The sequence below is a fragment of the Lichtheimia ornata genome (genome assembly GCF_029851405.1).
Source record: "Lichtheimia ornata isolate CBS 291.66 chromosome Unknown scaffold00002, whole genome shotgun sequence".
Classification (NCBI taxonomy): domain Eukaryota; kingdom Fungi; phylum Mucoromycota; class Mucoromycetes; order Mucorales; family Lichtheimiaceae; genus Lichtheimia; species Lichtheimia ornata.
In genome coordinates, this window is record NW_026695322.1 from 586480 (window position 1) to 611687 (window position 25208).

The window sequence follows — 25208 nt, forward strand, 5'->3', positions numbered from 1 at the left end:
AGCATCCTCCCACGCCGCTTTTGCTGTCAAAGCATCGGCTTTTTCCCGATGAAAGAGGATTTTATACAAGTGCAACGAGATATTGAATCATAACTCTTATGGAAAATGTCGGCGCTTCAACATCAAAGCAAATGTACCTGCACTAGAAATGTGGGGATGAGCCTACACAAAGGACGGCTGATAGAAGAAAGAAATACGAGAACAGGCATGAGTGCCCGAAACGATGGGACACAACCTGTCATTAACAGGTGGCAACATGTGCCTTTCCGATGACCCATTTTATTCCCATGGTGTTATTCTGTGTTTGCATTGGTCGCTTTTTTTCGCATGTTGATGGCCAGCCTTTTAGCAAAGGCCCGCTTGAAGGTGACAAGCAATGGTCTCTAACGTGTTCCATCCTTGTTCTGAGTTTCCATTGTACTATCCCAACAAACCTTGAGCACAAATCAGAAGAAATAAAATGACGCGCAATAACTCTACCAAAGAGGCAATCAACTTTTTTTTCTAGTTTACTAGCTATTCAACATGTAATGCCATGGCATGACATAAAACATGACGTTGCTAGAATGACAGCTATACACATATCCTGTGAACCTCGGCAATAGCGTGTTTTTCTTACGCGCACTAACAAGGCGGACATGGACACAATGGGGCGAGAGATATGGATCCGATAATGAGCTATGGAAGGATAACACGGTGGTCAACTACCATTTCAGGGATAGACCCATGCTGATCTGCTACAGTGCTGTGTTTGTGTTTCCCACACAATGAGCAAATGGCCATTGAAGGTTCATTGCTGGGAGTCCATTGGTGACTCCCTCCGCATTTCGTGCAAGGGCCACTAACATTGTTGTCAATGGCTATTGAGAAAAAGTCAACATTCATGCATGAAAAGTGTATGTATATATATAGCGTGTGTATATGAAATGGGGTATTGTAAAGGATACGTAGATCCGGGGAGATGCAATAATTTAATTAAGATGATGTGGTAGGAGCTGATAATGACTCGCGGAATGATGTCCATTGTTTTCGCAGCTCGGCATCAGCCCAGCATCGTAGCAATTTTCCCATCGAGCTATTTTCATCCATTATACCCTGTGCCACAATGAGCGGGCGGAATTCTGATTACAAAAGGACGGCTTGGTTTCACCACGCTGATCATCACCACCGCCGTACTGTACACGACAGCCCTTTTTTTTCTCGCTCAGCTCTACGATGCATACGTATGCAATGCATATTTGCATATACAATGTACGCGGGTAAATGATTCCACTCAAGAAATGACATTCCACAAATGGATGAATGCACGTTTTATCCTTCAATGTTGCATGACCACCGCCACCACCCTCCTCGAAAAACACTTCCGACATCTCTTTGTCGCCATTTTATCCCTCCTCCATTAATGCATAAAGTAATCGTGCATCATTTTGACTTATCTTTAAATCATCAATTACATCCTCCCCTGATCCATTGCTTCGTTTTTAAGTAGAACAACTCCAATTACTCTATCATAATGAGGGTCATTGCCCAATGATAACGATGCCGTGGTTGTTGTCCCATCATGCGAATGTTCAACTTGGTTCGACCAGGTGCTCAGATCAGCCGATAAGCGAAGACGTCTGATGACCTTGAACTTTGGAAAAATCGATACAATACAATCATTGTGCGTCGTTTGACGATGTGCTCCTCGAATTCATTTCTTTGTTGGCATGAGACGTGATCCATATATAGAAATCCAAATGATGTGATTACAGTGGCCAATCATCCTTTAGCAGTGTCAGCATCTTTCACCATGTGTACCAAGCCATTGTACTTACGATCATTAAAGGATACCAAGCTTGGCTCGTTGCTATAAGAGCCGTATGCTGTTGTACAGCTTCGACTTGTAAGTGTGCGTTACCATGCACGTACTTCTACTTCTTTTATTTGTGCCTACCCTTAGGCCCGAAACCAAGCACCATAATACAGACATGCAGCTCATTATAGCCTTTAAAATAATGTGATGTATGCTCTTCCTGCATAGGACAATGTCAATGGCCCTTGGCAATTTTGATAGAGCGCTGTGCGCCATTGTCTGAAACACTTTGGTTCATGCATCGCCGCTCTTTCAGGGGGATATCATTTTCTTTTCGTATTTCCTTTACTCTTGACTCCAATGCGCAATCGAGATCCCAACTCAACTTCTTAACCAAGCAATCGAGTCCCTTCAAAGGTGAAAGGTAAGGGATTGCATGTACACAGCTATTTGGGAAGCATTTCAACCTGACATTGAGGAACCCATCAGCAGCTTCTTTATTCCCAAGTTCAAGGTCTTTTGCTCATGTCAATAACACCTCGCATGAACAACGAACATATCCAAGATAACTATGCTGGTCCTTGTTTGTCTATCCGTAACGTGAGGAGGTGGTCATGGAAGCGCAGAGGTATCTTTTGGATGGTGGAATACAAGTAATGAATGGAAGGTGGCTGCCTTTTTCTGGATCAGGTACGTTGACATGGGAACGAAGGCTATATTAGCATGGCAATTCATGTCGTTATTGTGTACTTAGGCTTTTCATCAGGGATCCTCGTGATTGGAATCAATTTCTCTTGCACGCTGTGGCATTATCTTATATCAACACGACCATCAATTCAACAATCGCAACTCAATCTTGTATCATAATATGGAAAGCAGCAGCAGCAGCAGCAGCAGTGGATCATTGATCGATTACATTTTGGGACAATATCAGCAGATCCCCTACAGATCCTACTACAATGTCACTCCACATGTCATGATGATACCCACGATGTAATGCTCGGCTACACTAGCAGCAATTTCCATATATATGACATCACAACTTCAATTACAATACAAAATTGTCAACTTACCATCGTACACACCACCCTACTGGTCATTGACTGCAACGCGGTCGAACATGGATCACGCTTTATTTAAGCCAGGTGCCACCATTGCATACGCTACGCACAATGTTATCGAATAAAGGGCAGAAGGAATATCGCAAGCTACATAGACCCCGTGACAAGAAGACGCTTTGAGATTGATGATTACTATAATAAAGACGATGCTTGGATTGTTGTGAAGAATAATGTTAATGGGTGATTTCATCAATGTGTCAAATCATACACGCACATCACAAAATGTAGTAGCATTAGCGATCCATGTAATAAAGCGTAAGCATACGTATTCTATACTTGCATCCAAAAGTCATGAACGATCTTCATGAAGGCAAAGTCGTTGGCTCAAATCACGTGACCACAGGAATTTTTTCAAAAAACATAAAGAATTCGACAATCTCTATCTCTTCGAGATTGTCGAGCGTTCCCCCACCGGGAATTGAACCCGGGCCACCGGTGTGAGAGACCGGGATCCTAGCCACTAGACCATAGAGGACGTTTTTCTTCTTCTTATTTTTTATACCGCTCGCTGCTATATGAACCACACAATTACCATATAAGGAAGGTGATACAGTGGCGTTGTGGCTCGTTTCGTCGTCAGAAGCCAATGAAATCACTGGAAAATTTTCGGACCGAGAACTGTGCCACTATTGCGCCAAACGCCACACACGGCATTTTATTCATCCGTTATTCTCCTACTTGCATGTTGTACGTTTTACATACACCTCTTTTTTTATCACACACAGTCATTTAAAAGACATTAAAGCGTTTCCTACCAATCCACATGCAATCCATTTGATGATTTTCCTTCCTTTTAATTATATAACATGCTACAAACACCAGTAAAAAGATTTACATGTACAATGTTTTATCCTATCATCGACGTTGTGCATTCTCTGGAGGAGGAGCAGCCATGGAGTTGACCAACATTAAACCACCAGCAAGAATCAAATACCTATGAAGATGAAGAGTCAATCATCAAACGTATAATCCTGCATGCTGTAAATCATAAACCTACCAATACTTTTGAAAGAAAGTCTTTTCCTCTTCCACAGGCAATTCTTCCATTTCACCTGCCTTACCCGAAGGTCTTGGTTGTTGCTGTGCTGGTGCTTGCTGTGATGCTGCCTTGCCACCAAATTGACCGAGCATAGGTCTTGAATATGCATTTAGAATAATGACACCCCAAGTTCCCATGCATCAACCACTTACTTTGCACCAATGGTATGTCGTTCAATCTTGACCACAGTTGCAGGCTTACGAGGTGTCTTGACAGGAAGCTGTACAATGATTTGGTGTTAATGCAAAACACGTTGCCATGATACACACAACACTCCCATACCTCAATATCGGTGCATGCATTGCTTTGTGCGTCGTAGTCAATATGGTAAACTTGGTTTTGATCATCGAAATGGATACGGAATTCATCGGCCCAGTTGCTTGCGACGAGTTGGCACTAGTGTAGCGAATGTCAAGATAAGAGTGCCTTCAATGAGCCATTGCACTTACTGTTTTTGCAGAGGATAGTATAATCTGGTCGGTTGCTTCATTGCGAACTTTTACTTGGTATAATGCGCTGGAAACGTCAATGCCGTCATCCTGAATAGTGGAAGTGTAAACCAAAGACGATGGTGAGCCTGTAATCTCTCCACGCTTCTTGTAAGTGCCGTCATGATTATGGTAAACGAGTAGCTTGATCTTGTCAGCAGCTGAATTCGACGCGTTATTGTCTTCTTGTGTTGATGCCTGAACCAATGCAACGAGAACAGCAAAGGCGGCTATCGCAAATAGGCGAATCATGGTGGCTCGAAGGAAAGGAAAGGTGGAGAGCGGATCCGGTGGATGGTTGCTTTGAAATTGTTGCCCAGCAGTGAAATGGACATCATCACTGATCACTGACCTAGAGGAAAAAATCCAAGCAGCGCGCCATTGTCCTATGAGGCATCATCATCGACCATCCGTTTATGGCGATATGGATAAGCAAGGGGTGAGGAGGAGATATATTAACAGCGAATGTATATATATCCACTTTTTCATTATCATGTAATAAAGCGAGTGTCTTTATTGTTGACGAATGAGTTGGTTGGATAATCAAAGCATTGTGAGATTGGCAAAAGACAAGAATGAGTGAATCAGTTTCATGTTGTTTGAACGGTGAGATCTCCGTCTACATAATCCCTGGGCATTTTGAGCATGATGCATGTTTGTTGATTGATTTCTCCATACAACGTACTTCTCCTTTTTGCTTTTCTTTCAATTACATTTCTTTCGTTTATGCGAGCCATTGTCTTTTTGAACATTGTTCGATGTACAGTGTTTGTTGTAAGCGCACTTGCATTTGCCAGCCATGCATCCCAGTGTATCTTGTTTAACGTGTACCAAAATCAGGTAATCATACACGGCCGGCACTCCCCTAGTAATCAATACTAACACAATGATGGTATGTAGACTGATATACCAGATTGGTTCAAAGGAGGACATTGGCAGGTAAACAAGACGCTGCTACCACACGTTTTACTTTGTTACCTAAGACGACGAGCCATTTTATAGTATTTGCTATGGTACATTGCTCTTGGTCTTTCGTTGACCAGCTCTACAGCAGTGTGCATCCATGCAGGATGTTGTAGACGAGGTCAGCATGTACGTGGCGATAGGATTCTAAGCACCATCAACATCATCGTGTTATCATCCACCATCTTACTTATCACGTTTCTCGGTGGTCAAGAGCCATGGACAAACGATCTCGTCACATTTTCACAGCCTGCCAAAGGTTTCATACCCTACTGCAATCTACTCGACCAAGAACGCGATGCCTTGTATCCCTTACTATACCACAGGTATGTTATCCACTTAAATTTATTGCATTCCTAAAGTGAACATTGTAGGTGTGTCTTGGTGAATACGACTTGGATATGTGGCTCACTCAATTGTGTCATGTGGATATTCTTACTGCTCTCGGTATGGGTTGCGCGACCTGCAAAGCGACCATCATCCATTGCTCAACTGCCGACGGAACCAAAATGGGGTCGATACATCCCAGAGCCAACCATCCCTCGAGTATCTTATCCCACAACACCCCAATATCCTTCCGTTTACTCTAATGCAACGACAGCTACTCATCTCTCGGAACCTATTCCTCCTCCTATACAAACCACCAATGTGGATAACAACTACCACGGCAATCAGCAGTATTATTCTTCAGCTCATTCAGACACCAGTGATGGCTACTATTATAATGCCTATCAGCATCAGCCTATGACTGCTACAACTACATCAAGCAACAAGTATTATTATGAGGATGATGGCTATCGAGATGCGTCAGCTGTTGATAGCTATTGCTATTATCCACATTACAGATAGTAGATGTGCAACACTTTTTGTTAATAGATGCCCAGTAAAACATATTTAGAAATGCTCTATGCACCAATCCACTGCAAAGGTTACTTGTTGATGTTGAATGTTTATTCTGCAAAGCATGCAATTGAAAGGATGGGGTACAAAAAAGGGATATGGATGCGGTGAATCACACGTGTGTTATGATGATCGATATGCCAGTGTAATAGCATCACCCTGAACTCGTCTAGTGGTGGTGGTGGTGGTGGATAAGGTGATGGACATCGAGCACTCACTTGAATGAAAAGGAGGAGCGGTGAGTAAAAAAAAGCAATCCATTTCATGCAGCATTCTTTTCAACAATCACGCACCGCCCCTGGATCTCTTTGTTCTTCACAACTTGCGCTTTCAAGGTATCCCGCTTTCTTTGTTCTTGACAACTTACACATTCGAGGTACATTCCCTAAAATCGCCAGCTTGAAGATGACCCTGACACTTCCATAAACGATCTTGAATGCAGGTCGAGAAACAGGTGCCAATGTCGTCGTTCGTAACGCGATCCCAAGGATGTTCAATTTGACAAGGGAATCTTGTAAGGGTAGGTTTTTAGGACAAGGCTCTCATTTCATAACCATTGACCTGTTATTATACATAAAGACGAACGAGCATTCAAGGAGATACAGCATGGGATAAGACTACGTGGAGGATGCAGCAAAATTTATATATGGCGTATACGATTGGAGCCACTGAAGAGCAGCTGATTGTCATCGATGGCGAACACAAGCAGTATGACTGTATACACAGCGCTGGTGGAAGAAGAATCAACATTCAGGTGGCAAGAGGGTAGCAATGGCAATCATTCGACATCGTCTTAAAGCAACGGCATCGCCACAACATTGGAACGCTCTTTGGACAATGGTGGTATGGGTTTGGATGATGATACAGCTGCACCATCACTTGTCATGGAGATCGCATTACCATCATTGCTATCCCTATTCGACATGTTCTCTTGATGCAAGTTTAAATTCAAGCACGGGAGCAACGGGTCGCGATAACGCTGCACATCAAGAAATTGCGACATTTGGAACACATCCCTATCATCCAGTGGCCTCATTCCATCAACCATGTGCTGCAAGAGTCATCGTTCCTTGATTCAGTAACAGCCGTAGGAAAGCACCAATTGATGTCTTGTTCAGCCGATGCTTCATTCATCCACCAACATCCGAGCAATAACCAACAGCAACCATCGCCAAGCTATCCTGGTCAGAAGAACATGTACGAACCCTTCTACCACGGCCAAACGGCGTGCAAATGCATAATCACAACATTGCATGTGGTATTTATCGACACAACACCATGGCGATGATTCGAACAATGGAGCAAAGGCCAAGTGGGTTTTACCAAGACTGATCTTTGGTGGTTCGTTCGCCTACCAAAAGGCCCAAGCAGCGGCGTGTACCTCCCATATGATGGAACAATGAATGGTATAGTTATGAATCGACACATTCAAGATATTTGTGGACTGACAGGAGGACTTGTTGGGATAATCTATAGCACATTACTACTGCGAGTGGATCCAGTCATCTTCAACAAAATGGCAACATTGCTATTTTTATGGTATCAAGGCAGCGCCCATGAGATGACGCGAAGGATCCGAAATATGAAAGGGCAAATCATCATTGCTTTCTTTGGTGTGGAGAACTCGCTCAACACTCATTACGGCGACCATTTTGCTTTGTATCAGCCGTACTCGGCACAAATTGGATGTCTGGATCAATACCGATCATGTTTCTTTGGAATGTTATCGAGATGTGTATACGGCAAATGTGTGATCAGAGAGAATTATATGGTAAGTGATACTTGATATGGGATTTATTTATCAGAGAAGAGCAAGGAGGCTAAGATTGGATAGTAACCTAGGATGTAACAATACACGAGCTGAGTCCAGATGATGGGTGGATACGACAATGACAAGGAGACGCAATACGATCAACAAGCTTTACAGCCATGAGTAGTAGGATCGGTCAAATGGCGAGGACTCTTGAAGCCAGGCTCCTTGGAGACGTTACGTAGTCAAGAGATCCACTCGTGCTGTTGGTGGCTATACCATCTTTACCCTTATTGATGAAGAGATTACCATTTGCTCTGTATTTCATGCGTTCATGTTGGGAAAATAAAGATACATCTTTTTCCTCCATAGCGTGCCCTGTTTGATGGATGACACTGCCAGAGGCCTAAGCTTGTGTGCGTATCACGTTGAAGAGTGTTTTTTGATGCCCTGTGGATGAGAGTGGGTCTTTGTGTTCATTCATACCATAGTTTTCATTGTTATCCACCAACTTTCCCTTATGTCATGGTCGTCATTGTGATATTTGATTCTTGTAAAGAGGTAAAAGCATGAGGTATTGTCAACGAACATGGTCAAACCAACTTAAAAGTGATATATCGTAGACATGGAATACATCAAATGATTCAAGGAACAAAGGGAGGAGAATACAAGCTGTAGGCGTCAACAACCCCACCACACCTGATCCTACTAGAATGGTCATTACCCATCTTTAACTAGCGGCCTGGGTTGCTCGCTTCGCTCGTAGGCGTCGATTTTGTGTGGAAGGGCTTATTACTACCTATGGAATAATGCTTTGATCCACAGTGTGTAATAAGCATGCAGACACAATATGTAGCATCCATCTTTATGATCGTTATAGACACTCACGCTAATAACAGGCTCAACTTCTAATCACCCGACTCAGGTGCTGCCTTATTCTCTCTTGCCCCTGTGTCCTACATTGCACCCTCCCAATCTCAACTGTTTGCCATTCCATCGCATGCGAACGATTGCCCTGCTTCACCCCATCATGTCAATCCTACAACTCTCTTGATCCGATTGTCTTTGACAGAATGGCAACTCCATGGCGTGTGCACCCCACTACAACACCCGCCTTTCTTGATACTGTGTCTTGCACATGCTTCTGTCACAACCAAACGTAACAGCAATCATTCCAGCAGTTGTTATCTGAAGCAGTATCCACAGCCATGGTCACTTCACTACAACACGCACCCATGTCACAGCCAACGGCAACAGCTGGTGCTATTACTGCCTTGTCTCAAGTTCTTGCAGCATCCTGCTGCTTTACAGCCTTTATTTTCATATAACAACTTGAACCAATAAATACCGGTCCCTATGGATGATGCCATATCAGCTATCAAGTATGTCGACTGGTTGAGATGCAATGGATAAAAGAAAGAGGCTGACCAACAGCCGGATGGTAAGCAAGCATGTCAGGAGTCGTATTGGGTTACGATGGATGGATCAATCAATTGAAGTGATGAGAAACCTTGGAATACTGTTTTGGTTACTTTGCACGTTGACAGCAGGGAGGAAGGATCATATCATATGAATGCGATTGAGGATGATAATGGATGGGACTGGATTGACATTGACGTGAAGGCCTATATCTTCTGGATTTATATGTTTATGCGGCAGCAACTTGGAATGCAACGACGGAATTATCTCTGTTCATTGTTAGTATTGCCATCTTTGAATAAAACCCACCGTATCTCATGCAAATCGCACCCATTCTGAAAATGTATAATATGGAAATGAAGAGCAGGTGTCGGAGAACGTTCTATGATTAAGGCATGACATAGCTTGTCAACCAAACAAAGGCTTGAGTTACGATAATATTACGTCTCACGGAAAATGGTCGTATCTCAATCAAATCCCATCCATTTTGAAAAAGTAAAAGACCAAAATGTAGAGCACGTTTCAGAGAACATTTTCATATATACAAGTGATTATGAATTTTTCGTTCTTGCATGTTTTATGGCCTTCCAAATACCAACTTTGTTAGATTGGCTCTGATCAATGCGCTTGAAACGGTTTTGGAATCGTCTCATGAAAAGAACATGAGTTACAATGATCAGGGGAAAGGATTGCATTGAAAAGAAAAAAGCCAAGGGCAGAGGTATCATCAATGTGATGGCGTGCTCATGTCGCGTGTTACGCGCAGAAATGATTAAAGGCGACCCCCGTTCCGCAGCACCTTTTTTTTCACATCTTGCTCTCGTTCTTTTTCGCGTACACCCACACCCACACACATTCATTTGGTAAGTGGACAGCTAATAGCATTCATCTAATGCCATCTCATTCGTATGTACTTCTTGTAGGCCATATCTATGCTTTCGTTTCCTCGCTTCTCTTTCTTGTCCTCCTCCTATGCCAATATCAACAGTAAGTGCATGTTTTATTCATCATGTAATAGCATTTTCTTACATTCTTTCTATAGAGATTAACATCAAGGGTGACCTGCACGATACCTCGTAATCCTCTGCTTGGCCCCAACTTTTCAACAGCTTTGTCTGCATTCCTTTGCCCGAACCCACCCGAGCACGGTAAGTACACTTCTTTTTCTGCTTTCATCTTGCTGAACTGACCTCTTTTATTGTACATAGGTGAGGGGAGGGCACCCCGGGCGGCTTTTTTCTCTTCTTCTTTTCCCATCTTTCCCTCTTTCCTTCTTCCCTCCTCTCTTTCCCCGTTCTCTTCTTTTCTTTTGCCGTCTGGGAAATCTTGTTGGTAAGTCTATACGATGATGTGATGATACATTCCAATGCTAACAATGTCTTCCATTTACATTGACTTTGCTGGGTGCTATCCTTTTGCCTTTGTACTATATCCACCTCTTGCTATTATCCTCCCATTTCATTCCTTTCCTTTGTACTATAATCCTTTATCCCAAATTTGTAAATTACTCTATTTTTTTAATATTATAAAGATAAATGGAATCCTTATTGATACATTCTTGTGGTGCCATCATTCGATCGTTTTATTATTACACTTTCTATAAGAGTGCTGCTATGTCTAATTGTCAATGGGCGGTTGTTCATGTCAAAGCCAATCAAATCACTGTGACTACCTGGGATGGGATTTCATGTAAACACCAGCCAAACTTGCTCCCGCCTTTCTTTCTTGTCCGAAAAAACAAATATGTTCTTGCAGTTGGCACGACCTTTGGGCATCGTACGACGAGTCGCTCCACGGATACAATGCAACTTTCACTATGCAGCTGTCATTCGAAATGCTGAGGCTACTTCTGAAAAAGGTAAGAACCGCCATGGGACGATCTGTCAATTGTGCTAAATGAACCATGGTTAATAGAATCGGTCAAGCCAACCTCTTCTCGACCTGCATCGTCAGTTCCTAAAGGCACAGTGCTCAAGGGCATCAATTATTTGAAGGACGGCAAGGATCCAGTGGCCTTGGATGACAGCGAATACCCTGACTGGCTTTGGGATTTGTTGGATGAAAAGAAGCAAAAGCAAAAGACCACCAGACCCAGCAACCGACAGTATCATAGAAAGAAGAATCGGGAAGCTATCAAGGCCATGAACTTCATGAAGGATAAAAAGACTTAAGTGATGATGATGAAGGCGACCTACTCCACGATCTCTTTTTTTCGCTCCTTGTATTGTAGATATACACACATCAATCCACGCACACAACATATCATACAACGCGTATACACATATATACACACACACGCTCTCTCTCTTACACGCTCACCAATGATTCACTACATCAATGCGACCCGATTAAAAATGGCATTTCTCATCTATAGACGCCACTGTATGTCTTTATTCGGATTAGCGGCTCGGGCATTATTCGATTCCGTGAGTGATATGTACCCATGTGATGTACTGGTGTGCCTGGAAACTATGTCACGTGTGGGATGGGGGGGTGGATGTGAGTTGCTTGTTGCCATTGTACCACTGGATCAAAATGATTCGTAGATCAACAGCATGATTCATTATCACTTGAAGAATAAAAATGTGAGAAAAAAAAGCATGTTGAATGTGCTAATTAAGGTGAAAACTTGAAGCGGCCAAGAGAATGGGTTGCACATACAATAGAGAGTGGGAAAATACGGATGCATGGGATGAGTGGATCTTTAACTTTGGGTTTCTAGAATCCACCATACGGAGCTCATGGATGGATTACATTGTACGCAAATTCATAAAGTTCCACAGTGTTTCCATGGGAACGGGTTACATTTTGTGACCAGCCATAAAGCCATCATTTTGTGTATTTGAAGCTGAAGCAATAGTAAAAGAGATGATGTTGATGAAAACAATACACTTTTTATTTGAAGAAAGAGAAGGATGATTTCAAGTGGAATGTTGTGATTTCTGCCATATCTTCCGGAGACACACATCTTTGTACTACCTTCTTGGAAAGTTGTGGACAGCAGACATTGAACCTTAAAATCGATTGACAAGTGACTGGGATGCAACATGGATAAAAACTCCCAGCTTTACTGCTACAACTCCACCCAACACCTTCCGACTTTTTCTCTCTCGTTCCCTCCAGTGCCGCTTGCTTGATTCTCCCACTTGAATAACCATGGCTAGCACCAATGCCGAGATTGATCAAGGCGACAATGAAAAGCGCAAAGGCAACGACATGGTGACCACCGTACTGAAATCCGAGTCGATCGATTTCCATCAAGCCGAAGAAGAGGAGCAGTATCTCGGCAACGCGTCCTTTTTTACATACATGCTTGTCTTTTGTGTTGCGATTGGAGGCTTTCTCTTTGGTTATGACACTGGAGGTATGTCGCTTTAGGGTCACATGGGTGGATTATCATTTGCTGACCATTTGAGGAAACCGGCAGTTATATCCGGTGCATTACAGCCGATGCAAGAGGTTTTCCATATGAGTACGGTACGACAAGAAGTCGTTGTCAGTGGAAGTATGTATCAATCAATCACCTGTTTATAACCTTGAGGACTCATTTTTGTACCTGCAGCAACCATTGGTGCCATTGTGGGAGGAGCTGCTGCTGGTGTGGTAAGTTTTGGAAAAGAGAGGACCCTTGGGATATTAAAACAAGTAGCTGACATTGGAGATGCGTCTATAGCTATCCGATAGATTTGGACGAAAGGTAAACGGAGAAGAATTGGGATAATCATGCCGTCATAGCCATGTATCAACGAATGCTATTATCATAGCCATTGATTATCTTTTCCGATTTGGTGTTCATTGCTGGTGCCCTTTTACAAGCACTCGCCAAGTCATATGCGGTATTACTCCTTGGTCGTTTGGTGGTTGGTATTGGTGTCGGTATGGCGTCTATGTTGGTACCCGTTTACATCAGTAAGTAGTGGGGAGGATCATGTCATAATGATGAACGATCATTAACGAGGGTGATGAATAGGTGAGCTATCTCCACGCCATATCCGCGGTCGCTTGACTACGCTCAACACACTTGTTGTCACCTTTGGACAAGTCATTGCTTATGTCATCAACATTGCATTCTCCAACGTGGATGAAGGATGGCGATACATGTTTGGTCTTGCTGGTATTCCAGCCTTGTTTCAATTGGTTGGTAAGTGTTATCGGCATGGATATTAAAGTGGAATGATGGCTTACAATAGCACTACTAGTGATGCCTTTCCTTCCCGAATCACCTCGACGATCAGTGATTGTCAATCAACCTGACAAGGCCAAAGCATCCTTGCGTAAAATCTATGGCGATTCAGTGTCGGATACCTTTTTGGATAAGGAAGTGGCGAACATTGCACACGACGTTGAAATTACAAGATCATCAACTTACAAGGACTTTTTGCTTCGTGAAAACTATTGGCCACTTATCATTGGTAATGTTATATGGGAAGAAAAGAGGAAAAGATATACTTACCTTCCTAACTTCTCTTTTTTAGCATGCATGTTACAAGCTGCACAACAATTTTCGGGATTCAACACAGCCATGTATTATGCAGCAACAATTTTACGCATGGCTGGTTTCCGTAGCCATCAAGATTCGACCACTGTTGCTATTATCGTTTCTGCCACCAACATGGTGTTTACCATTGTCGCTGTGATTGTGATTGATCGTGCAGGAAGACGACGCATGTTGATCATCACCATGTTGATCATGGCAGCAGGCTTAATTGCACTGGGTGCGACATTTGCAGCTCAACAAGGATTTATTACTGCTCAGGATGACTGCTCAGCCTATACCACGCATTGTGCACGCTGCGTAATGGATGACAAGTGCGGATGGTCAATATCTCAAGATAAATGTATGCTGTTGGAAGGGCTTGGTAGCGATCTTTACGAGAGCAAGACTGGATGCCCTCCTCGTGGCAACGACACTGCTATTACCGCCATGTTGATCTTGTTCTTGATTATCTACGTTGCTGGATATGCTCTTGGTCTTGGTTATGCTCCGTAAGTGGTAGATGGTTAAACATCACATGATCAGCCGGCTTATTATTGCTTTTGCACACATTACAGATGGGTCATTCAGAGTGAAGTCTTCCCTATTGCATTGCGTGGAAAGGGCAATGGCGTTGCAACTGCTGTCAATTGGATCTGTAACCTTGTGGTATCAATTACCTATCTTTCGATGATCAACAGCATGACCACGGCAGGCACGTTTTGGTTCTATGCAGGATTATCGCTCATCTTTTGGCTACTCGTATTCTTTTTTGTTCCAGAGGTAAGTTAAGTTATGGCACATCATGGATGGAACGTCGTTTGGCTTATGGGTGTTGTATTATAGACCTCGCGTCATTCTTTGGAAGAGATGAAGGTCATTTTCCAAAAGAAAAAGTAAGGGCGCCCTCCCCTCCTCCAACAAGTGATATTTTGGTTACCATGTAGTTTATTCCTTTATTCCTATTGTTCTCTTTTATTCATCCTAATCTTACTGTAATATAATCCGCTACTGATAACGAAAGCATTGCATCGGGTCAAAGTGGGGGAACAAATCAAATTTAGGTGATACAATCATTGACAATGGCCGGAATTTCCCGCAACAAGTCAACGATATTCTCTTTCCTTCTTCCACAATTTTTTCTTTTCACTTGAATGGATAACCCCTTTGTCTCCAACGAAACCAGCAGCTGGCTACTCTATATCTTGACCGATTCAGCATTACCAACGGGTGGCTTCGTAGCATCGTCAGGCCTTGAGGCCATGCACCAAGCTGGATTGCTCAATGGTGACAACCTGGCGGATTTCGTAATCAGTGCCAACATGTCGTATGCTTCCAACTCGACTTGTTTTGTACGTGCTGGATATGAAGCCATGGACGACAAGGATCCTTTATCAAGGCTCAAGGAATGTGATTCTATATGCGAGGCTGTCATGGTAGCGAATGCGGTGGGACGGCGTGCATCATTGGCCCAGGGCGTTGCTATGATTATCCTCTATCTCAAATGTTTCACTGAGACGACCAAAACCAATGATCTTGATATCAGCGTAATGAAGAAGTGGAAGACTCTCATTCGTGCAGAAGAAGTGGAAGGTCATTTTCCTGTATGCTTTGGTCTCGTGTGTCGTTATCTTCAAGTGGATCTGGGTAAGTGAAAACAGCGACATTCTTTGTTCGAATTACCTCTAATCTTGTGTAATGATAGAAAATACATTGCATTTATGGTTGTACCTCTTTACTCGGACGTTGTATTCATCTGCCGTACGCATGAACATTGTGGGCCCTTACGAAGCTCAGCGATTACTACTACGATCCCGCCAACCAATCGAACGGATCATCAAAGAAACAAAGGACATCAGCATGGATGATTGTTGTCAAACTAATCCATTACTCGACGTATGTCAAGGCATGCACGATCGCTTGTATACCCGATTATTCAATAGCTAGACTTGGAGAATGGTCAACACCTTTGTAGTAGACGCAACACATCACTGTAAATAGAACTAGATTTTGCATCACATATATACCTCCTCTTGTGTACGTTCATTGACATCATAAATATCGTATCACTTGCTGCAGCATTCATTTGTATCATGTTTCCTGCTGTCAACAATAAGTTAGCTTTGACGCTTTGTGTACATCGTTCCTCTTTCTTAGACCAATCAGGGCCAAAAAGATGCTGAGCATTGTTGGGGGAGAACCAAAACTATGAATAACGCATAACGTATTCCGCCACCACGAACAATAAAAAGAAATCATGCTGCGCTGTGCTATTTCTATATGCGAAGGAGACACAATCTTGGAAAGAGTCTAGTAGGGGGAGGGGGGCGGAGGAGTAAGGGATTGAATCACACGACAGCAGGATAGCATACTATTATCCTTTTCGTTAACCCATGGAAACCGCACATGATTCCCGGCGGAGATGAAGTAAAGAAATGGTTCAGATGAGACTTTTTCCTTTCCACCATCGTCGTCATCATCCATTACGTATGCCATGGAAAGGTACATAGCGTGTATTTGTATATTTGTATGCATGATAATGCATCATCCACATCCACTAATGGTAGTATCGGCGGGTTATGCAAACAATCAATCTTTCAGTGTTGCACGCTTTACATTGTGCACAGACAATCAAAAACGATACTGCAACGGACCATGCTTGTGACCCCGATTAACACCTTTGTTGGGTCGAGAACGCTGAAAAGAGCCGTTAAAAGATATCAAACGAATCGATGAAAAGGCTGCGTGTGTGTGTAAAGACTCCTTGAATGTATCAAGAAACAAAAGTGCCTGTTCTCCCGGTCAAGGGCGGATGGCATTCATTCATCCGGAACGGAGGAGAGCAAGATAGAGGGTGGGTTTGTAAAAAGGGCAAGGTGTACAAGGGGGCGCGTGGCTTCTGTGGGGGGTGACCAATATTCTTTGTGTAACTAGGACCAACATTTTTTTGGAGATGCTCTTTGGCATTTCTCACCCAACATTTTCTCTTTCTCTTCCTCTTCTTTATCCCTTTCCCATCATTTTTCTTGCTATCTTTTGACGTGCTGGTTCACGCATTAACCTATACACGCCCACGCCTTTCGTTATAACACACAATGATCACAAAGAACACAACCAAGACTTCTGCACCCACACGCAAACGCACTCACCTCAAGCCTCACCAGTTGACAGTGCTTCAAAATTCATTTACTATCAACCCATTGCCAGATGGTACTGTACGTAGTCAGCTGGCTCATGATTTGGGTGTAAGTGAACGCACGATTCAAATCTGGTTCCAAAATCGCCGCGCCAAGGCTCGCAAAATGGAAGCTTTATCAAACGCTTTGGCTATGGGTGGTGCTATTTCTCATGGCAGCAACAATACAACCGCCGCTGTCAATGGCAACGGTTGCCATCCATTGTTGCCTCGTTGGACAGAGCGCGCTCCTCCTCGATATCAACCTACTTTCCGCACCATGATGACACCTAAACGTTTTGAAGAGTTGAGACAGCAAAGTGATACCCGCCGTCCTACAACTACCACACGTGCTGCTAGTTCCAAGCCTGATGAAAACAAGGATCATCATGATGTAGCACCTCGTGCCATGTCTGAAGGCATGTTGATTGCACCACCCTCTATTGTTGCCTCCTCAACAACATCCTCCTCCTCCTCTTCTTCCTCCTCCTGTTCATCACCATCATCATCATCCACCAGCAACAACAAAGGTAAGGAGATAATAGGAGATGAATGTATCTTTTTTTCTAAAACCGTACGATGGTATAGGTCCTGTCGTGTCACTCAAAGCCCACAATCTCCGCATCGGCACATGGACCCGCTTTGCTCAAGGCCATGAATGGGATTTGATATGTGAAGCCGACCCTGCTTTACGCCAAATGATTTGGCAGATTCAGGCCCAGGGTCATCTGTTTCGTATTCAAGTGCCGTTTGATGCCATCCAACAACTCACATTTTTGGATGATCAGCTTGATCAGTGTCAGCTTCAAGTGAATGTTATCGATCCCCAAATGCTTGTTTTCTCAATGCAACGTTTGAACATTGACAAGGAATGGATCCGTTGTGGTGACTTTTCGGAAGGTCAACAAGCTAGTATCGAATACACACATGTCTTACAAGGTGCAGCTGCTGATCTACAACAAGCCATGGTTGATTTGACTGCCCTGGTACCTGATCTTGCTACCAAAATCGTATACACACCAACTCTTGTTTCTACTACTACTGCTGCTGCTGCTCCCGCAGGTATGGCAATGCCTCCACCCATGCTTGACGAATGCCGCGAATTTACCTTGTCGCCCTCAGCGACTCCCGAGCCATACAACCTTTACGAAATGACAACAACAGAATCACTCTTTATGGATAAATGGTCGGCTGCTGCTCTTGATCCTACAGCTGCCGTTTATACATCCATGGCACCACAGCCCAACATGGTTGCACCACCACCTCCACCACCGGCTATGGATTTGCAACAATATCCATATGGTTTTTGTTAGTTCAATTGTTGTTACATCTTCTTTTTCTCTTTCTCTCTCTTTTTTTCTCGTATGGCCATTGGGCTGGTTCCCGTGTGCTTGGAGAAAAGGGAAAAATACTTCCCCTTTGTATCTTTGGAACATAAAATTGATACCAGCAGCTTGGCATGTACAAACTTTTTCACACACACATACAAAAAACACGATTGCGTATTTATTCATATCTTGATGAGAGCTTTTTGCGGAAGACTAATTATCATAACACCGAGAAACATGTACTAAACTTTGATTCTTTCACACACCCGCAAACGATCGGCAATCCAGGACCATTTATCTATATGCGGATCAATATGTTGCAGATCCTGTCCCCCTTTATCATTTGCGCTGCATAATGAATATAGCCTTAACCCGTCGCTTCTCCTTAATGCAAGTTGCTGTGTATAGTATATAGCGCGTAATGTATACCCACGCTCTGCCATTCGGCTACTTTATATATGAATACAACAAATGAACAGGGGAAAAAAAAAAGAGAGAGAGAGAAAACAATAAACTTATGCAGAAACCTTGAGCTTGGCAAATTCTTCAGCAGCCTTGATGGCTTCATCCAAACCATCCAACTTGTCACCAGAGCCTTGAGCAGCTTCATCCTTGCCACCCTTCTTACCACCAACCTTGGCAGCGACCACATCAGCCCATTCGCTAGCCTTCAAGCCTTGAGCCACAAGATCCTTGCTGACAATACAATTGTGAGACACACGACCCGAAGTTTGATCAGCACTAAAGACATAGACAGCCTTATCCTTGTGGTTGCTCTTGGTGTAAGCAATGGCACCAGCAAGAGCCTTGGAGTTGTTGCCGACATTGAGCATGGTGACAAGGAACTTGGCTTCAGGGTTCTGCTCAAAGTGGTTCTTGACGGCATCTTGAGCTTCCTTGAGCTGTTGAGCAGCAAGTGCCTTACCAGCATTGACAGCAGCCTTTTTGACCTTGTTGTAACGCTCACGGAATTCAGCCTTGGTAACGGTGGAAATGGCAATGCTATCGAGATCCTTGGCAATGGTCTTGAGAGCAGCATCCAATTCAGGGCCAGCAGTCAACTTTTCAAGTTCATCCAAACGAGACTCGAAGCTCTTGGCCAAGCGATCAGCAGCTTGAGCCTCTTCACCAGTGACGGCAACAATACGACGAATACCCTTGGCAATACCACTTTCTTCAAGGATAGCGAAACGCTTGATATCACCGGTCTTGGCCACGTGAGTACCACCACAAAACTCAATACTAGTAGTAGCCCACTTGGGGTTGGATACATCACTGGTCACCTCATCGACATCATAGCCAACAGACACCACACGAACAGGGTCAGGGTATGTTTCACCGAAAACAGCACGCAAACCATGGATAGCCTTTGCAACAGGCAATGGCACTTCCTTGGAAAACACAGGGTCGTTCTTGGCAATCATCTCATTACAAATCTTTTCAGTCTCGGCCAATTGAGGAGTTGTCAAGGCAGACTTGAACGAGAAATCGAAACGCAACTTTTCAGGGGCAACCAAGGAACCCTTTTGATCAACATTCTCACCAAGCACCTTGCGAAGAGCAAAGTTGAGGATATGAGTACCAGTGTGGTTGTTCTTCAAGGGATGACGACGAAGCTAAAAAGAGGATTGATGAGGATACGCATAAAAATACACCATCGCTTCAACACTTACAGCATCAAAGGAGAGCTCAACATCACTATCAATCTTGAGTTGACCATACTTTAAGTAACCAATGTGCAATACATAGCCACCAAAGGATTGACAATCTTGTACGGCAAATTCAGTCTCGCCATCAAGGGTGATGATGCTACCAGTGTCATATTCTTGACCACCCGATTCGGCATAAAAGTTGGTCTTGTCGGTCAAGATACCGAAACGACGATCCTTGGGAATTTGCTCGGTGTCGTCCAAGAACTTGTGCTCAAAGACAATGGCCTTGATCTTGCCTTGAACATTACCAGCCACTATAGAGAGAATCCAATTAGTCACGTGTACATGGAGTAAATGAAATCTCTTTTAAGATACTTGCAGTACTTGAACGAATCATCAGTGGTAGGAACAGCATCCATCTTTTCAAGAGCACCCAAGTCGTGGACATCCAAAGCAACAACATCTTCACCAGCATTGCCACCCTTGGCCTTGCGAGATGCATTCTTGGCAGCTTCTTGAGCAGCTTCGAATTCCTTTTCATCCACAGTCAAACCATTCTCCTCAGCCATGACACGTGTCAAATCAACAGGGAAGCCATAGGTATCGTACAAGCGCCACACATCGTTACCAGAGAGGGTCTTGTTGCCAGCTTCTTGAGCCTTGATACGGTACTGGTCAAAGAGCTTTTCACCACGATCCAAGGTCTTTGCAAAAGCAACTTCTTCTTCATCAAGAATGGACTTGACTTCAGCCGACATTTTGGTGAGCTCAGGGAAATGATGACCCTAGAAAAAGGACCTTTGTTAGCTTTGATCCTCGTTCCTCAATCACAAGTATGATTTACTTACCATTTGATCAACAAGGGTATCCACCAATTGAGAGAAAAAGTTGCCAATGGGATAGTTGAAGTACTTGCGAGCATAACGAGCACCACGACGAAGAATACGACGCAAGACATAGCCACGACCTTCATTGCTGGGAACACCACCATCGGAAATGGCAAAGGTCAATGTACGAATGTGGTCAGCAACAACACGATAGGCGGTATCGACACCATCCACATCTTCAGCACCAAGTTTGCCTTCATACGAACGAGCACCAGTGATTTCCTTGATCTTTGCGAAAAGAGGAGCAAACACATCGGTGTCATAGTTGGAGTAGACGTTTTGCATAATGGACACAAGACGCTCCAAACCCAAACCGGTATCAATGTGCTTGTTGGGCAAAGGACGCAACTTGCCATCAGCTTCACGGTTGAATTGGATAAACACGACGTTCCAGATTTCAATCACGTTGGGATCATCCATGTTGACAAGGGAGGAAGCGTTACGACCACCAATACGATCATAATGAACTTCAGAGCAAGGACCACAAGGACCGGTTTCACCCATTTCTATTCAACGAGTTAATATCTCTCTTTTTCTTTTACGCCAAAGAGCGGATATACTATACTCACCCCAAAAGTTATCCTTGACATCACCAGGCAAGAGATGATCTTCAGCGACACCGATATCCATCCAAATTTGCTTTGCTTCAAGATCGGCTTCCAATCCCAATTTCTCGTCGCCACCAAAATAAGTAACATAGAGACGATCGGATGGCAACTTGAGGACCTCGGTCAAAAATGTCCAACACATTTTGGCAGCACCAGTCTAAACAACCAACCACACCCCCCAACATGATCAATCACCTTGAATCCCATCATGGACAACACACACACTATTTACCTTAAAGTAATCACCAAAGGACCAGTTGCCCAACATTTCGAAAAAGGTGTGATGGTAGGTATCCTTGCCTACGTCATCCAAGTCATTGTGCTTGCCACCTGCACGGATACACTTTTGCGAGTTGGTGGCACTCTTGAGACCAGCCAATGGAGAGTTGGGATCGACGGTACCCAAGAACACAGACTTGTACTATAGAATGGGTTAGTTCTCTTGTGACATTTGGACAAAGGGGAGCACGTGCCTGGTTCATGCCGGCGTTGGCGAAGAGTAATGTGGGGTCGTCATGGGGAATGGTTGAGGACGAGGGCACAAATGTGTGGTCGTTTTCCTTGATAAAATAGTCGATAAAAGCGGATCGCACCCTGTTGACAGGCCACTCAAGTTGTTGCTGTTGTGTCATGTTGTAAAGAGAAAAAGGATCGCGATCGGGCAACCTGAGAGGAGATATAAAAATATTTGCCACAAGACCACACATATAGCGAGGTTGGGTCATTGTGAGTAAGTCCGCCTATGTATATACATACATTCACCACGACGACACACTTTGCCACAATGACCGCAGCAGCATGTTGTTGTTGTATATCGGACAATGACTTTGTTTTGGTTCCTTCGAACTACAAGACTCTTCCATTCGTCGATATAATGTACTCCTTGCCCTGGAGAAAAAGAGAGAGAAAGAGAGCGTGTGAGCAAAAAGATGGCTGATGAGGATTCCCCACTCCCTCCCCCCTAATATCCCTATTTACTCTGTGCAATGATCAAATCATCTAAACAATGTTCAAAGGAGTTCATGCATCGACCATGACGATACAAGATGGAAAAAAAAAGAGAATCAATTGTTGTCTGAACGTATGGCAAAAGGCAAGGAGACGATGAAAAGGAAATGAGCCTTTTTGAAGGAGTGGTTGCATTAAAGCAAGGAACCCCGATATCGCTTGCATGTACTTGCTTGTCAGGTTAGGATTCGACTTGCAGTAGTAGTCGTAGAGTAGTAAAGGTTGGCAGTGAAAATACCTACCATGGCTATACTAAGGATTTAGGGAAAGAGGCATCCGCCATGGCCACACTCTAGGGGCGACAAGGTGCAATGAGGAGAACGTGTAGGAGCTGTTTAAATGTGGGGGAGAGGCAAAAGAGTGGGGGACACGATTGAGTAGATGAGATAATACAAAGAGCTACATACTTTTACACTGCCATTGAATGATAGTATATATATACACACACATGTTCAATGGGTATTGTAATAAGGATGAGCCGTGGTAACAAGGTTCAATGTTTGTGTTTTCAACAAACTAAATCGCGCGGGTAGCATTGCTGCTTGCTGCCGCTGCTGCTGCTGCTGCTTGTGCTGCAGTGCCTGCATTGCGTCAGGTTAAAACTATCGACCCGCCAAACCACCCTGGATAACGTATATATATAACATGGTCTTGGTCTCTATACATCCCACTCCTCTCTTTATCTTTTCATTACCACTTTATCATCATTATTATCAACATGGGCAGAAACAAGAATAACAACAATAATGGACCTGAAGCTGCACGTATGGCATCGTGGGCAGGCTCCCAGTTTTCGTTAATGTCCCCCACCCCTGTTGAGCCCAATCACAATAACAAGAAGCTTCTTGGATTTGGTGGCTCTTCTACCAAGGTCCTTACCATGATGGAATCAGGCTTGGAGACAATTGAGCATGATGATCTTAAGCAAGGTTCACTCTATATCGTCAAGATTAGAAATGTATCGGTTGCTCTCTTTGAAGGTAATATAAGCTATAACCTTGTAAATTATCATGTCTCACCTCTTGTACTCTAGGCTGGGACGATGACATGTGCTGCTTTGCTGTGCTTCGTAAGTTGGCTTTCTTTATCAATCCTTCTTCAATCAATTACTCATTATCATTCTAGGATCGGATTCAACACCGATGCGTTGGTCAGAAGCAAGGCAAGTGTTACTCACCCTGGGGCCAAGGGATAATGCTAATATAACTGGTTATAGATATATTCCCGGGGACTTTGATGCTTATGATGCATTTGATGAAGCTGGCAATCCACCTGTACACCTATGGACTCGCCATCTCCGTGTCAATGTCCCCATCAATTGGTTTTCCATTTTTGAGGAAGCACGTCGTAAACAAAGAAATTGGATGAATGAACAAAATGAGGAAGAATACCATTATTATCCCGTGGAAGAGGATCAAGTCCCTGCCAACAATAAGCGTCGCAACAAGAAAAAGCAAGATGAGGCTGCTGCTGCTGCCATGAATACACCTCCAGAAACGGACAAGTCTAGTAGCCGATCTGGATCAGGTGATGAAGATGCTGGTGACGAGAATGCTTCAGAAGATGAACAAGAACACCATACTGAAAATGAAGACGAGGATGATCAAGAAGATGCAGCATCTACTACCTCTGATACTCCAAAAGTAACCACTCCTGCTGAATCACCAAAAGCTCCAAAGAGCAACGCCACCACAACCACAACAGCTCCTATCAAGAACAACCGTGGCCATAGCCATACATCCAAAAAGGAGCAACCTGCTGTTGCTGCTGCCACCCCTACTCCTCAATCGTACCAGCAGCAGCAGCAGCAGCAGGCTGTGGCACAACCACAACCACCACAACAAGTCATTAACAAGCCCATCAACAAGAGTGAGATCCCTGTTGCATCAAGTCCCAAATACTTAAACACACCACCAGCATCACCTATCAATGCTTTGCCTTCTAATGCTACTGCTGCAGCTATCCAAGCAACACGCCAACAACAACAACAATCCTTTGAAAAGAATAACAACCTCTTTGGATCAACCGACTTTGCATTCCCTCACAATGAGACCCAATTCTCTATCCAAAGCAGTGGATTCTCCGATTCCGTATTGTCGACATCATCATCCCTAGGTGGTATTAATACAGCAGCACACCAACAACAACAACAACAACGTGCACCCGTTGATGATACAGCACCAGCCAAAAGCAAGCGTCGCTCCGTTCAAGGTCTTTTCCGCAAGTAGTTTTATTAATACACATTTGTAGTAATTCTTTTTTTTTCCAACACATATATAAATAATGATGCTTGCATATACTGCAGGAGGTGATTGTGTGTATGGAGGATCTAAGAACAAGATGGAAAAAAGGAGGAGTACAATGGCTTTAAGCAGGGTCAAGATTGGGTTCACAATCTTTTTTGATGCAACGGGCAGCATGAATGTTGATTTGATTTGGCACAATGTTCCTCGTTGAGTGGGGAATTTACTGCTAGCACTTTACCTTCTTCTTCCCTCTTCCTTCCATTCTCAACTGTTGGTGCATTCAAGTATACAACTACCACCTGCGACCGATTGTCCTGCTTCAACCCATCATGTCAATCAAACAATAGCCTTGATT

The 25208-nt window shown here is 43.7% G+C and overlaps 8 protein-coding genes and 1 non-coding gene across 9 annotated transcripts; 6 read left to right on the top strand and 3 right to left on the bottom strand.

Annotated features, from left to right (window-relative positions):
• Positions 1-3319: 3319 nt before the first annotated feature.
• O0I10_000707 lies at positions 3320-3391 on the bottom strand. The gene has a single exon. It is a non-coding gene; the product is annotated as a tRNA-Glu (tRNA).
• Positions 3392-3771: 380 nt separating this feature from the next.
• Positions 3772-4695, bottom strand: O0I10_000708 (uncharacterized protein; the record flags this gene model as incomplete). The annotated part of the gene is made up of 5 exons (XM_058480815.1): positions 3772-3850; positions 3914-4051; positions 4108-4175; positions 4238-4351; positions 4405-4695. 5 exons carry the CDS (start codon positions 4693-4695, stop codon positions 3772-3774), a joined length of 690 nt encoding a protein of 229 aa, XP_058348379.1.
• Positions 4696-5169: 474 nt separating this feature from the next.
• On the top strand, positions 5170-6255 carry O0I10_000709 (uncharacterized protein; the record flags this gene model as incomplete). The annotated part of the gene is made up of 4 exons (XM_058480816.1): positions 5170-5283; positions 5344-5382; positions 5446-5732; positions 5781-6255. The coding sequence occupies 4 exons, from the start codon at positions 5170-5172 to the stop codon at positions 6253-6255; spliced, it is 915 nt and encodes a 304-aa protein (XP_058348380.1).
• Positions 6256-11218: 4963 nt separating this feature from the next.
• Positions 11219-11646, top strand: O0I10_000710 (uncharacterized protein; the record flags this gene model as incomplete). The annotated part of the gene is made up of 2 exons (XM_058480817.1): positions 11219-11333; positions 11390-11646. The coding sequence occupies 2 exons, from the start codon at positions 11219-11221 to the stop codon at positions 11644-11646; spliced, it is 372 nt and encodes a 123-aa protein (XP_058348381.1).
• Positions 11647-12631: 985 nt separating this feature from the next.
• On the top strand, positions 12632-14849 carry O0I10_000711 (uncharacterized protein; the record flags this gene model as incomplete). The annotated part of the gene is made up of 10 exons (XM_058480818.1): positions 12632-12839; positions 12903-12980; positions 13038-13078; positions 13149-13172; positions 13240-13384; positions 13446-13616; positions 13666-13887; positions 13951-14461; positions 14528-14732; positions 14796-14849. 10 exons carry the CDS (start codon positions 12632-12634, stop codon positions 14847-14849), a joined length of 1659 nt encoding a protein of 552 aa, XP_058348382.1.
• Positions 14850-15103: 254 nt separating this feature from the next.
• Positions 15104-15896, top strand: O0I10_000712 (uncharacterized protein; the record flags this gene model as incomplete). The annotated part of the gene is made up of 2 exons (XM_058480819.1): positions 15104-15596; positions 15655-15896. The coding sequence occupies 2 exons, from the start codon at positions 15104-15106 to the stop codon at positions 15894-15896; spliced, it is 735 nt and encodes a 244-aa protein (XP_058348383.1).
• Positions 15897-17044: 1148 nt separating this feature from the next.
• Positions 17045-18437, top strand: O0I10_000713 (uncharacterized protein; the record flags this gene model as incomplete). Its single annotated transcript, XM_058480820.1, has 2 exons — positions 17045-17654; positions 17713-18437. The coding sequence occupies 2 exons, from the start codon at positions 17045-17047 to the stop codon at positions 18435-18437; spliced, it is 1335 nt and encodes a 444-aa protein (XP_058348384.1).
• A 530-nt stretch (positions 18438-18967) lies between these two features.
• O0I10_000714 (alanine-tRNA ligase) lies at positions 18968-22231 on the bottom strand (the record flags this gene model as incomplete). Its single annotated transcript, XM_058480821.1, has 7 exons — positions 18968-20068; positions 20126-20418; positions 20484-20889; positions 20953-21497; positions 21561-21756; positions 21832-22020; positions 22073-22231. The coding sequence occupies 7 exons, from the start codon at positions 22229-22231 to the stop codon at positions 18968-18970; spliced, it is 2889 nt and encodes a 962-aa protein (XP_058348385.1).
• Positions 22232-23325: 1094 nt separating this feature from the next.
• O0I10_000715 (uncharacterized protein) lies at positions 23326-24835 on the top strand (the record flags this gene model as incomplete). The annotated part of the gene is made up of 3 exons (XM_058480822.1): positions 23326-23587; positions 23641-23676; positions 23733-24835. The coding sequence occupies 3 exons, from the start codon at positions 23326-23328 to the stop codon at positions 24833-24835; spliced, it is 1401 nt and encodes a 466-aa protein (XP_058348386.1).
• Between the last annotated feature and the right edge of the window lie 373 nt (positions 24836-25208).